At 36.2% G+C, this 14,924-nt stretch overlaps 1 protein-coding gene across 1 annotated transcript in view; it reads left to right on the top strand.

The window, feature by feature from the left end:
- Nucleotides 1-14,470, top strand: part of EIF5A2 (eukaryotic translation initiation factor 5A2) — a 21,365-nt gene extending 6,895 nt beyond the window's left edge. Inside the window, exons 4-5 of the mRNA XM_010835239.1 lie at nucleotides 8,660-8,791; nucleotides 9,679-14,470. Of these exons, the coding sequence (XP_010833541.1) occupies nucleotides 8,660-8,791; nucleotides 9,679-9,738 (192 nt within the window). The 3' untranslated portion in view covers nucleotides 9,739-14,470. The remainder of the gene's footprint in view (nucleotides 1-8,659; nucleotides 8,792-9,678) is intronic.
- The last annotated feature ends 454 nt before the right edge of the window (nucleotides 14,471-14,924 follow it).

Here is a 14,924-nt window from a genome sequence, read left to right as displayed (position 1 = left end):
CAGAAATAGATGTTTTTCTGGAACTCTCTTGCTTTTTCGATGATCCAGCAGATGTTGGCAATTTGATCTCTGGTTCCTCTGCCTTTTCTAAAACCAGCTTGAACATCTGGAAGTTCACAGTTCACATTTTGCTGAGGCCTGGCTTTGAGAATTTAAGCATCACTTTACACTAGTGTGTGAGATGAGTACAATTGTGCAGTAGTGTGAGCATTCTTTGGCATTGCCTTTCTTTGGGGTTGGAATGAAAACTGACCTTTTCCAGTCCTGTGGCCACTGCTGAGTTTTCCAAATTTGCTGGCATATTGAGTGCAGCACTTTCACAGCATCATCTTTGAGGATTTGAAATAGCTCAACTGGAATCCCATCACCTCCACTAGCTTTGTTCATAGTGATGCTTTCTAAGACCCACTTGACTTCACATTCCAGGATGTCTGGCTCTAGGTGAGTGATCACACCATTGTGATTATCTTAGTCATGAAGATCCTTTTTGTACAGTTCTTCTGTGTATTCTTGCCACCTCTTCTTAATATCTCTGTTTCTGTTAGGTCCATACCATTTCTGTCCTTTATTGTTCCCATTTTTGCATGAAATATTCCCTTGGTGTCTCTAATTTTCTTGAAGAGATCTCTAGTCTTTCCCATTCTATTATTTTCCTCTATTTCTTTGCATTGATCACTGAGGAAGGCTTTCTTATCTCTCTTTGCTACTCTTTGGAACTCTGCATTCAGATGCTTATATCTTTCCTTTCCTCCTTTACTTTTTGCTTCCCTTCTTTTCACAGCTATTTGTAAGGCCTCCTCAGACAGCCATTTTGCTTTTTTGCATTTCTTTTTCTTGGGGTGGTCTTGATTCCTGATTCCTATACAATGTCACCAACCTCCATCCATAGTTCATCAGGCACTCTATCAGATCTAGTCCCTTAAATCTATTTGTCACTGTCACTGTATAGTCTAGTCATAAGGGATTTGATTTAGGTCATACCTGAATGGTCTAGTGGTTTTCTCCACTTTCTTCAATTTCATTCTGAATTTGGTAATAAGGAGTTCATGATCTGAGCCACAGTCAGCTCCCTGTCTTGTTTTTGCTGACTGTATAGAGCTTCTCCATCTTTGGCTGCAAAGAATATAATCAATCTGATTTCACTGTTGACCATCTGGTGATGTCCATGTGTAGAGTCTTGTCTTGTGTTGTTGGAAGAGGGTGTTTGCTATGACCAGTGTGTTCTCTTGGCAGAAATCTATTAGCCTTTGCCCTGATTCATTCTGTACTCCAAGGCCAAATTTGCCTGTTATTCCAGGTGTTTCTTGACTTCCTACTTTTGCATTCCAGTCCCCTATAATGAAAGGGACATCTTTTTTGGGGTGTTAGTTCTAGAAAGTCTTGTAGGTCTTCATAGAACTATTCAACTTCAGCTTCTTCAGTGCTACTGGTCGGGGCATAGACTTGGATTACCGTGATATTGAATGGTTTGCCTTGGAAACAAACAGAGATCATTCTGTTGTTTTTGATTGCATCGAAGTACTGCATTTCAGACTCTTTTGTTGACTATGGTGGCTACTCCATTTCTCCTAAGGGATTCCTGCCCACAGTAGTAGATATAATGGTCATCTGAGTTAAATTCACCCATTCCAGTTCATCTTAGTTTGCTGATTCCTAGAATGTCAATGTTTACACTTGCCATCTCCTGTTTGACCAGTTCCAATTTGCCTTGATTCATGGACCTAACATTCCAGGTTCTTATGCAATATTGCTCTTTACAGCATCAAACCTTGCTTCTATCACCAGTTGCATCCACAACTGGGTATTGTTTTTGCTTTGGCTCCATCCCTTCATTCTTTCTGGAGTTATTTTTCCACCGATCTCCACTAACATATTGGGCACCTACCAACCTGAGGAGTTCCTCTTTCAGTATCCTATCATTTTGCCTTTTCATAGTGTTCATGGGGTTCTCAAGGCAAGAATACTGAAGTGGTTTGCCATCCCTTCTTCAGCGGACCACATTCTGTCAGACCTCTCCACCATTACCCATCCATCTTGGGTGGCCCCACACGGCATGGCGTAGTTCCATTGAGTTAAACAAGGCTGTGATCCATGTGATCAGATTGGCTAGTTGTCTGTGATTGTGGTTTCAGTCTGTCTGCCCTCTGATGCCCTCTCTCAGTGCCTACCGTCTTACTTGGGTTTCTCTTACCTTAGATGTAGGGTATCTCTTCATGGCTGCTCCAGCAAAGCACAGCCGCTGCTCCTTACCTTGGACGTGGGGTAGCTCCTCTCAGCTGCTGCCCCTGACCTCAGGCATGGGGTAGCTCCTCTTGACTGCCACCCCTGACCTCAGGCCCCTGACCTTTGCCCTAGGAAATAGTGCCATATCAGTGACTCTGCGTTGGTCTGTGCTCTGAGGTACCAGCAGCAGCTGTAGTCAGTAGTGGCTGTAGGTCACATCAGCCTTGGTGAGAAAAAACCTGTGTCAATTAGCTTATGCCACAATGGCCAGTCATTGATAAGCCAGTTAAGCAAGGACTGAGAAGACTACAGTAAGAAACTAAGTGACATTTGCCGATAGAATCATCTTGTCACCTGTCTGCCTCCTCAGTGGCATGTCCCCTGAGAGACCCCTCAGGTACCAGGTACCAGAGAGGCCCCTCCAGGTACCACTCTCCCAGACCTTATTGTCAGCAGTTTTCCCATCTTGTTCTTTCAGTGTGGTTGAACTTCCATACAGACTCTTAGCCATTGCCCATCATTCGTGTAAATCTAAACCTTCAGTTCTTTATCCTCTGAGTCCAGTGCATGAAGTTCTCATCCTCACTGTCTCTCCAAGTAGTTTCATCAGACCATGCATAACCATCTAGAAACCACTCTGGCTTTTTTTATTTTTCAGTCAGCTGCGCATAGGGAACTCCCCCCATAAAGCCACTGGTATGAGTTGAGGGGGAAGTGGTGGATGTTGCAGAAGGTACTTTCTGAGTCTCATACAGCTTGCCTGTGCCTTCAGGACCTGCTCAGGTTGGTCTCATATATGCAGCTTGCACTTGATGATGAAGTGGCACTATGCATAACCAGTTTTATGGCTTGATGAGTCAGATAGCACTCTAGTTGATAATAGTGTTATTTACTTGTGTTGTTTGATAACAGTGGTCAAGCATTCAGTTCCTTCTTGCCCAGTCTCCTCCCCATGCCCCCCTCCCCCCGCCGCCAGGGACCAGCAGCTCTAAAGAAGTAGCTTGAGAGTGCTGGAGGAAAAGGAAAAGGAAGGAGGAGAAGAAAGGAGGTCTTACTTAAAAGTCTGACTATTTTGAAATATATTGAGAAATAAAACTAAGTTCAGAAGTTAGGGCTAAGAAGGCACCTGTAGTGATGCTATTCCTTCTCCAGCTTTCTGCTGTTGTGTACCAATAAATTACAGGCAAAAAGTTGCCCCATAATTTTCCTTTTTCATGTTCTTATATGACCACATCATGGACAGAATCTCCAGTCACTGGCTTTCTTCACATACTTCCTTTCAGTTCATGCTTTGTTTCCTCAGCTCCCTGTGCCTCCAGCTATTTAGTGGTTACGGTGCTCCTTCTAGAATTCTGATATACCATAGCATTTTTATTTTTTGCTTTTTATAGTAGACATTTTCAAAATATGATGAACCTCATATACCCATCATCTGCCTTAAAAAATTATCAATACATAGCAAATCTTATTTCATTTATACCCCACCATCTACTTTTATTTCCTGTATCCTCTGTCTCTTGATTATTTTGAAGCTAATTCCAGATATTATGTTATTTATCATTTCATCTGAAAATATTTTGATACACATTTTTAAAAGGTAAGGGCTGTAAAGAGCAAGATCAAAGCACACTGTGGTACCTCAAAAATTAGTAATTCCTTAATGTCTTCAAATATCCAGTCAATATCTACATTTTCTTAATTGTATTTGTGTTTTGCTTTTTCAGATGTGATAGTTAATTGTTTTTATTTTGTAGTTTTTCTAAATCAGGACCTAAATAAAGTCCACACAGTGAAATTGGTTGAGGTATCTCTTAAATCTGCTTTATAGGCTCTCCTCTCTCATACATGCATTTGAGTCTCTCTTTCCTCCCTTCCTTATTTCTCTCTCTCTCTCTGCCCCCTCTCAATTTTTTGATGAAGAATGTTGCTCTATAGACTTTCTCACAGGCTTTATTTTGCTAATTGCATTTTCCTTGTTCTTTAACATGTTCCTTTGTCCCACATATTTCTGAAAATGGATAATTAAATGTACAGATCTAGTTTAGATTTTTATTTTTTTCATCTTTTTTCTTTAATAAGAACTACTCCAAAGGTGATGTTCTGTGCAGTCATCAAGTAAATGAATCTTATGGTTTGCTCTTTTGTGATGTTATTAGATATGTAATAACTGCCTCAATCCATTAACTTATTAGGGAAGACAAAGTAATAATAATCAGTTATTCTTTTAAAAAAAAATAAAAGCCAGAACACTTCTATAAAGAGAAATTTTCCTTTAGCTTTTTTGATTACCCTTGCAATAGTATATAATAGGAAAGGCAATATAAATACTTGATTCTTTGCCTTTAATTACCAGTTTTCAAAATTAGTTGGTTCTCTGGCTTTTATTGAAGATGACCAGTGAAATGTTTTTTTGCCACTTTGAACTCAAGCATTTAAACACATTTATGTTTCAATATATTATAGTTATTATCATTATTCATTCTCAAATTGTTCTATCTTTGGCCAGAGGGCCCTTATTTCAGTTAGCTCCTGAATCCCTTTGATATGGATTATCATGCTTTCACATCTTGTATGCTTCCTACTCTGGACCTGGAATTATCCATTTTCCCAAGAGCCCTATGGAGAGAAATAACACCATACATTGTATTCTTTTAGTAGGGAATAATAGATACCACATTCTGGTACTAGTATTTTGGGGGTATGGTATAATTTCAGATGTCATTCAGTAGCTTGGTATGCCACTGCATGATTGACTCTTCTATTACAAGTTTTCTGACCCTGCCCTCTCCTGTCTCCTTGCTTACCATTAAGAAAATGATTTTTCTACCAAAAAAAATTCTTCAAAACATTTCAAAGTTACCAAATGAGTATTGTTATTCAGTCGCTCAGTTGAGTCCGACTCTTTTCAACTCCATGGACTGAAGCACACCAGGCTTCCCTGTCCTTCACCATCTCCCAGAGCTTGCCTCAAACTCATGTCCATTGAGTTGGTGATGCCATCCAACAATCTCATCCTCTGTCCCCTTCTCCTCCTGCCTTCAATCTTTGCCAGCACGAGGGTCTTTTCCAACAAGTTGGCTCTTTACATCAGGTGGCCAAAGAATTAGAGCTTCAGCTTTAGCATCAGTCCCTCCAGTGAATATTCAGGATTGATTTCTTTTAGGATTGACTGGTTTGATCTCCTTGCAGTCCAAGGGACTCTCAAGAGTCCTTCTCCAACACCACAGTTCAAAAGCATCAATTCTTTGGCACTCAACCTTCTTTATGGTCCAGCTCTCACATCCATACATGACTACTGAAAAAATCATAGCTTTGACTAATATTGACCTTTGTAGGCAAAGTTACGTCTCTGCTTTTCAATATGCTGTCTAGGTTTGTCATAGCTTTTCTTCCAAGGAGCAAGCCATCTTCTAATTTCATGGCTGCAGTCACTATCCGCAGTGATTTTGGAGCCCAAGAAAGTAGAGTCTGTCACTGTTTCCATTGTTTCCCCATCTGTTGGCCATGAAGTGATGGGACCAGATGCCATGATCTTCGTCTTTTGAATGCTGAGTTTTAAGCCAGCTTAACTCCTCTCTTTCACCTTCATCAAGAGGCTCTTTAGTTCCTCTTCACTTTCTACTATAAGGATGGTTTCATCTGCATATCTGAAGTTATTGATATTTCTCCCAACAATCTTGATTCCAGCTTGTGCTTCATCCAGCCTGGCATTTTGCATGATGTACTCTGCATATAAGTTAAATAAGCAGGGTGACAATATATAGCCTTAATGTACTCCTTTCCCAATTTTGAAACAGTCCATTGTTCCATGTAAGGTTCTAACTGTTGCTTCTTGACCTGCATACGGATTCCTCAGGAGGCAGGTAAGATGGTCTGGTATTCCCATCTCTTGAAGAATTCTCCAGAGTTTGTTGTGATCCACACAGTCAAAGGCTTTAGTGTAGCCAATGAGTAGATTTGCTTACAGTGAAGGATCAGAAGGAAATACTTAGAATTATAACTCTCTCCTTACCACCATCTCCTTCTGACTGTATAGAATCAGAGAGGGCTTTGAGGAAAGATTGAAAAAGTTGCACAGTAATATGTTTGAAACACAAAAATGACACCGTTAGGTTTTTTTTTTTTACAAGATTGAAAATTACAAAAGGGGAAATGATACCTTGAAAGTGGAAAAATCTGGCAGATACTACTGTAGCCAGGTAATCAAAGTTAATATCACCAGTAATAGGAAATAGACATTATTTACCTCTTGATGTGATACTCTGAGGACACATCATTTATGCAGTAATCCTTCCAAAAATGCACTATCTTATTCATTAAGAAACTGACAAACTCAAACTAAGAAACATTCTATAATTCAATGAATCTGTGCTTGTCAAAAACGTCAGTGTCATGAAAGACGATGGGAGCTGTTCCAAATTAAGAGACTGAACTGGTATGATAGCCAAAAAGATACCAGGCATGATCCTGGAGCTGGGAGGGAAAAAAAGACAATACTGCAGCTTTGAATACAGACTGTATATTAAATAATATGTTAGCAATATTGAATTTCCTGATTTTGAAAAATAAACTGTGGTTATATGAGTATGTCCTTGAGAAGAATACAGTATTATTGCTAAAGAGTCATAATGTTTGAAACTTACTCTCAAATGGTTCAGTGAAAATAAAAGAATAAGAATGTGTATGGAAGCATTTTATATATTCCATATATACTAGAGATTTTAAAAAAAGCACATGGTTAAATGTTAACAAAGAGTAAATTTAAGTAAAAGACAAAGGATTTTATTGCATTACTTTTACAGCTTTTCTTTAAGAAGATCAAATAATTCATTATTATTATTTAATTTCATTTTTCTATAGCTTAGTTTTATTTTTGAAAATTTTAATTTTATTTATTATACCAATTTATTTTAATGCTTATAAGCAAATACTTTAGTAGATGTTTTATGTCTGTACATTTTTGTATTTGAAATGCTTTATAGTTCATCCCATGGCTTATGAATGCTATGTTATGAATTGCTCTTAATAAAATACCATATAAATTTCAAAATACCAATATTATTATTTGGCTAATGTGGTTCAGTCGCTAATGGAGTGGGAACCTTTAACTCTTAAAATTGACAAGTTCTACCTCAGGGAGTTGCTAAAGGAGCTAAAATAAAAACAATGAGCCTGTGGTTGTCTAAAAGTCACACTTCTGTCTCAATCTCCTTGCTCCCCTGCCCTTTTCTGCCAGCTATCTCACAAATGTTTGAGTGACCAAAAGATTAAGTTGTTTGTGGTGGCTCAATAGGGTGGCTTTTTGTTTTTGAGATTATAGACATGTGCAAAAACTGAAATCTCCTGTGGTCAGTGCAGTGTCTGTGGAAAGCCATTGCCTGAGTTGGTAGCGCCATAAGGGAGCGCTCTGACACCTGTGGTCCGTGCAGTGTCTGTGGAAAGCCATTGCCTAAGTCGGTTGCGCCATAAGGGAGCGCTCTGACACCTGTGGTCGGTGCAGTGTCTGTGGAAAGCCACTGCCTGAGTCGGTAGCGCCATAAAGGAGCGCTCTGACAGTCTATCTCTGGGGTATGCCTGTGTATGAAATAGTGGCTGAAGGGGACCAGGGACCGTGTCTCTGATTCCTTTTGTGTATCTCAGTGTTAGCATCTGGTGTGCTGGCTGGTTGCCTTTCATAAAACCTCTTGGAATTCTAGGCACACTGATGGTGTACCTGCTTTTAGAATAAATGAATGTGGCCTGCCAGTTTCCTCATACCTGTAATGAAAAAAATTCAATGATATCAAAACTATGTCTTTTTGCAGGTTAGGTTGATGACTGGGTTTGTTGCACTAATGTCATCAAGAAGCTAATTTTTTTCTTTTTAAAAAAACCTAGTGTTGTTAGCAGTGAGCTGGAGACTAAAAATTTTCCACTTCAGTTTGTGTATAATCAAGTTATAAAACGTATTGTTTATAGTCATGAAAAACTGAAAATAACTTTTATGCCCATTAATACAAAAATGGTTAAATCAGTAACTGTCTCCATACAGATTAAAGAGATTAAGCCAAGTCCATATTTTCTAAAATTGAAAGATTTCTAAGACATATTTAAGTGAAAACAACTTGCTGAAAAATAACTCATTTATTTTTGAAAACACCTATATTTGTATTGTGTACATAAATGTAAATACTTCTGGATACGCTATTTTAAAAAAGCCAGATTGTTGAATAATGTAGAGATTTGTCGGGGGGGGAAGAATGCAAGAAGGAATGAACTTATACTTTTTCTCTATATCTATCTTCTACTTTTCTATGTGTAGCATTCTTAAGTACCAAGAATTTATTACTGTATTACTGTGTACTTATACAAATAAATGTAAATGGCAATTCATGTTAAAATTACAAAGGAGTGGATATAATCTAATCAGTGCAAATGATATAATTTCTTTCAACAGCTGATATGCATTCAGGATGGTTACCTTTCCCTGCTAACAGAAACTGGTGAAGTTCGTGAGGATCTTAAGCTGCCAGAGGGTGAACTAGGCAAAGAAATAGAAGGAAAATATAATGCAGGTGAAGATGTGCAGGTAAAGACCTATGGGGAGATTTTTTTTAAGCCATTTTATAAAAGCTTTGACCTAAATTAGCATAAAATACTATAAGAAATACAGCTGTTAAATAGTGCTGAAATGTTGAAAAGGAACTCTAGAACTAGGCAGTTTTCCCAGGATACCTTTTACCATGCCCATTCCCCAAAAAAGTATCAAAGTTCATTTTTTACTACATAGACACTGTCAATCCCAAATTTGTTTCGAAGGTCAGCCTGAACTATTCTGAAGGATGAGAAAGGATGTTATGGGAATTCTAAAGAGTAAAGGTGATTTATTTTATCTTTGGTATGACTTTCAGAAGTATAACATCTAAGTGTTGTGGCATTTATACTTCTTATTTTCCTGTTCCCTGGAAATTGTTTTAAAAACCACAGTTTAAGAAATTCTTCTCTAGAAAACTGTGGAGAAAGATGATTTGATCTTGGAATGCCTCTTTCCAAAATAAATATGTATAAAACATCCATGAGTACTCATCTCATCCTCTCCTTCCCTCACTGTATCCACAAGTCTGTTCTCTGTGTCTGGAAACGTATACATGACCACATGCAAAATAGATGAGCAGTGGGAACTTGTTGTATGATGCAGGGAGCTCAAACCCAGTGCTCTGTGACAACCTAGAGAGGTGGGAGGAGGGTCAACAAGGAGAGGACATAGGTATACCTGTGGCTGATTCCTGTTGATGTATAGCAAGAACCAACACAATATTGAAAAGCAATTATCCTCCAATTAAAAATAAAGTTTTAAAGTTAAATAAGCAGGGTGAAAAATAGATCCACAATTATCCAGTGTATGATGAATTAAATATATCTTATATAGATACTGCCTTTTGAATAACTTTTTACCTGCTTTTTTTTTCCTTCTAGGTATCTGTCATGTGTGCAATGAGTGAAGAATATGCTGTAGCCATAAAGCCCTGCAAATAAATGGGAACATCAGGCATGACCAAACTGTTTAGACCAAACTGCAGATCTAAAGTTTGGTTCTAAGTTGTCACCAAAGCTATGGCCTTCATAAGCAACCTCATTTCTTTTTCAGTTGTTTTGAAATTGTGCTGAGTTAGTTTTGTAGGCAATTAGCAATTTAAAAAAATAATCAAGATATATAACTTTTTTTTTAATTTTGTAGGTGTCTTTACTATATAACATTCCTGTGGTTTTCAGTATGTGAGTCCAAGAAACAGATGAGATAGCTTCAGCAAATATGATTTGTCTGAGCAAATCATTCCTGAATTTTAGTTAAATGATAAATAAACCAGGGTTTTAAACAATGTAGCATCCAGTGGTATTGATGTACCACATTTAAGTTGAATTGCTCTGCATTAATTTCAAACTTAATATCATAGAATAAGTAGATTATGGATTGGAATTGTCAAAATTTCAGCCTGGGTGTGGCAAGTACAGATCCTTAAACAAAAATCATGTTATCAAAAGTGCCAGTTATCTTAGTAATCGTGTGCAGCCCACCTGTGTTACCTCAGTCATTCTGTTCTTTGCCAAATTTCTGGCAGACTTAGTATAATCTGTATTATGGTCATTTTAGTACTTTGTTGTGGTTAACAGAGGCGTTAAACTGTTGTGTGACTGTTAGCAAGTCATATTGTAAAGAAGGCCCAAAGGACAGTGGCAGAGGGTGTTGGTAAAAGCTGTAGCTTTTTATTTGAGCCCTTTGTAATCAGCATAAAAATAGGAAGTTTCTGTTTGCATTTTTAACTTTTGTTTTCTCTATTTAAAGGAGTGACATGCTTTACAGGATACTATGCAGTACTTTTTATCGATTATGTTCAATAGTTGATATTTGTAGTAATCACTCCTTTCTAGACATTTTTAAGTAGACTTTTTTTGACATCAGAGTATTTGTTCAACAAAAACTGGAAATTCTTAAATTATTTGGAATGCTTGTTAAATTTATGTATGTTTTTTCTAACATGAAAGTGAATCATAGAAGAAAAGTTACTTTATATGATTATTATTTAACTTAAGTATATGTATTTATCTGATTGTCATGTGACTTAATTCACTTAACTGGTATGAAATATAGCTAGGAAAGATTTCTATAAACTGAATTACTTTTAAAAGTATTTTAGGTGATTCTGTTACATTTCTGTTCAGTCTTTTGGATCATATATCTATTTCCAGAATTCTAGGCATTATATCACAGGGTTTGTGAGGACTCAGTAACAGCCATTATATTGCAGTGAAACTTAGAACAAAATCACCATTTCAGTAATACTTTCATTCTCTAAGACTGATTCTAAGACCCCTCCCATCATACATTGACTTCTAAAAGGCCTTTGTACCCTATCACCTAGAGGAAAATCTGCATGATGCTATAATCGGTCTACTCTGATTGGAAATAGCATTAGGAACAGAAGATCCCAGTTTTAGTTACTTAATTTGCCCACGTTTTAAATCTTGTATTGGCCTCAGCAAAACCACTTGGAGAAGAAGCAAGATGCTTTAAGGAAATGCAAGGAATTCTAAAGCACAAGAAATATTGATGTTGTAGTTAATCATTTTTTAGTATAACATTTTAGCTTTTGCCCATCTAAAGCACAATTAGTAATTAGGCTAAATTCTTTCATTTCCGGAATTCCATTTAGGTATCACTGCTCTAGTTTTTTTAATACTCGTGTAGTATGTATCTTACTTGTGACTGGTTGGCATCGTTACCTGCAGGAATTCCAGAAAGTTACCAATCTGTGCTTCTTGCTGGCCATTCATATGACCCCAGTTAACTACACTAGTATTCTGGTTTAGTATTAATTCTGGATTAGCATGCCCTTGTTCTTCCTAATTTATCAAACTTGACATAAATATATTTTCAACTGCAAGGTAAAGTATTTCAATTGCAAAGTATATATAAATTATGATAATGCACCTATACTTCATATATTGAATGGCAAAAGCTACTTACGCATAAGTATTTCAAGTACTATAATAAAGTGTAAATTCTCTTCTGACATTTAATTATAGATTTTAAAGATATGAGACTGTTTATTTTCATGTAAGTCAATACTTGTTTCTCTTGAACAATATATTTCATTTAGAAAAGCTTTATAAATTGTATTAAAAGGAAGCAGGAAACATTTTTTAATAGAACAGAAAAGACTTCATTCTTTTTTGACATCAGAAATGTTAAAAGTTGATTCCTAGTATTTGTTGTACTTTTTTGTAGTAAATGTTAAATGTCACAGTTACCACGTGTAGAATGTAGACTGTCATCTTGATAGATTATACAGTGATATACCTTTTTGTCTGCAGGCATTTCACCAATTTATATACAGTATTATACTAACAAGTGGAATATTTGTTTCTTTCTAGAACAACATATTTTATTTCTACTGTGAAGACTTTGTTATATCTTATTTGCTACAAAGTTATATACCCTCTGAAACAGATCAAATTATTGCTACTTTGACTTAGCATTTGCATCATAGACATGATGTTTCTTTCATGCTCCCTTCCAAGGGCTGTCAAGTCACTTGAAATTGTTGCTAACTGAGCAACTTCACATTCACTTTTCACTTTCATGCATTGGAGAAGGAAATGGTAACCCACTCCAGTGTTCTTGCCTGGAGAATCCCAGGGACGGGGGAGCCTGGTGGGCTGCCGTCTCTGGGGTCGCACAGAGTCAGACATGACTGAAGCGACTTAGCAGCAGCAGCAGCAAGCTCTTGAATCCATTTCCATTTATGGTACAAAATTCTGTATGGATTCTTTATAACTATTACCAAAACTCTCCTGCAGCCAGAGCATGAAATCTTTAATAGGAGATGCTGCAATAAAATGTTTAGGCTATAAAATTTGGGGATACAGTTTTTCATTAATAGCACAACATGTGTGCATATGTGCACATAGCTTTGTATGTTTGTTCTCTTTACAAAGTCCTTCCAACTCTTAAAAGTACTGTAGTCTGGTAGTGCCTCAAATGTTGGTAACTTTTTTTTTATTTACAACTTTTCCAGAATTTGGTTTTGTATTTTAAAGTTTCTCAATTAGATTATTTCTAGTTGCAATTTGAATGCATTGTTCTCAGGGCTGTTTGTGCTAAGAGCTGAAGTTTCCTTATTTTAAAGCTAACTGCCTGAAAGAATATTGTAAAATTTTCCCACATTGTAATACAATGATACATACAAATAAAAATCTGTAATATCAACACACTTAAACTATATGCTAAATATTCAAGAAAAAAATTGGAATATTGCTAACATGTATACTGGAATCTTGGCATATTTTTTTCATTTTAGAAAAGAATTTGGTGGTCTTATCTTAGAACCTTATCCTTAATGATACACCTGAAAGCATTCCTTTGGCATGGGCCCCAAAGATAGCTTTGGAGCCAAACTTGGATGTGATTTTCAAAACATGTCTAGGGAGAAAAGAATTAAAATTCATAACACTTTTGGGGGCACATTAAAGTGTTTACAGATTGAATTCTGTATATGAACTAGTAACATTTATTATAAGAAAATATGACTCTTAAGCAGTATATGTACAAACTATAAGCATATATCCATAAACAGCATAATATTAATTGGTCAACAGTTTAAACTTTTCTGATATCTAGGCATGATATTTCATAGTTTTCAAGCCTTTTTTCCTCCCAGCATTTGGACAAGTAATAGGTAACAAAGACTTAAGAAAATTTCATTGTGAAAAACCTTAAAATTGAGAAAATTCAATCCATTAACTTTATTAAATTTTCTTTCTCTGAATTGGGCATATGGTATTATTTGATTTTAGCAGGGAACATTTGGATTTAGCTTACAGAACACAGATGTTCTATGGGAACATGACTTGAAGTTCTATATAATTTAATATTTTTTCATTAAATGACCATCTGAGCATCAACATAACTACCACGTGAGGTCAAGTGCCTGAAAAGTGCTGTATATATCTATACACGTTTTCCTTACATGAAAGATGCATCTTACAGCAATGCATATCAGGCTTTCACCTGCTAAAGAAACATTCTTGTTGCCCAACCTTACCATCCACCACTATTCCTGACTCCTTATTACAAGTTGCAACCTATTTTACAATTAAAAGCGAGGTTCCTTTATTTATATAAAGTCCCTAAAACTATGTCTTGATATTGGTAGACTTAAGTTTATCATAGTTCAAGATTGCACTTTTTTAAAACTCTGGATATAAACTTGATTCAGTGGTGACTATACAGCTTGTCATAAGTCACGGTTGTGATTTTTCTTGAGAGGAATCCTTTATGTGGTTAATATCTACTATAAATAAGCACTCTTGTGCTTGTTATAAAGAATAATGCAGATTCCTAGCTCTGTACTGTTTCTGTCCTTCTCTTCAAAAAGGAAATAGTTGAAATGGCATTGTCTAATCCAGTGGCACTTTATTAGTAATACATTTTATTTGTCATAGGTATAAGAGAACTCTTACCTGCAGAGACTCATAAGTTTTAGCTAAAACTTTAAAATTGTAAGATATGTAGTATGGGTATTATTATAATTGTGTATTTTACATTTCAAAAATGGGTAAAATTCATATAGTAAGCCTTTGACTATGTTAAAATAATTGTGAAATCCTTTAAAATGTGGAATGTAAACTAATCAATTATAACTTTTTGTTACAATATATTTGTCTGTTAACTTCATCAGTTATATTAAATAAAAATAAAGTTAATAGCTTATACTACTCTTGTATATATACATTCCTAGAGACATTTTCATACTAGAAAATTAACTACTGTTAAAATCTAACTTGTATTTTGTTTGTTTTTCTATATTTTAGGTTCTTATTGTACAGCACCCTAGCTTTACACCTGAAAATGTTAATTTCTAAATTTCAGTTCCAGATTTAGATATACTTAAAAAAAAATCTTTTAAGTTTTTAATAGTTTTTAGAATATATAAAATACATGGTTCAAAATTCTATAGATACAAGAATAAATACATCTCTTCCTCCTCTTCCTGTGTATTCTTCCAGGGATACATAATGCAAGAGAGTTCAGTGGTCCCAACCCCTGATCAGGGTCTGAGGTGTTCCTTCCCTACCAGACTTGCTATTCGCTTTCTATACTGATGTGAATGGTGTGATGAGTCCCAGAAGCAAACTCTTCCCAGTCCTCATCATATCTAATC

This window comes from Bison bison, unplaced genomic scaffold (genome assembly GCF_000754665.1).
Source record: "Bison bison bison isolate TAMUID 2011002044 unplaced genomic scaffold, Bison_UMD1.0 scf7180017864040, whole genome shotgun sequence".
In the NCBI taxonomy this organism is placed as follows: domain Eukaryota; kingdom Metazoa; phylum Chordata; class Mammalia; order Artiodactyla; family Bovidae; genus Bison; species Bison bison.
The sequence above is the reverse complement of the archived record's forward strand: the minus strand, read 5'-3'. Positions and strand labels throughout refer to the sequence as shown.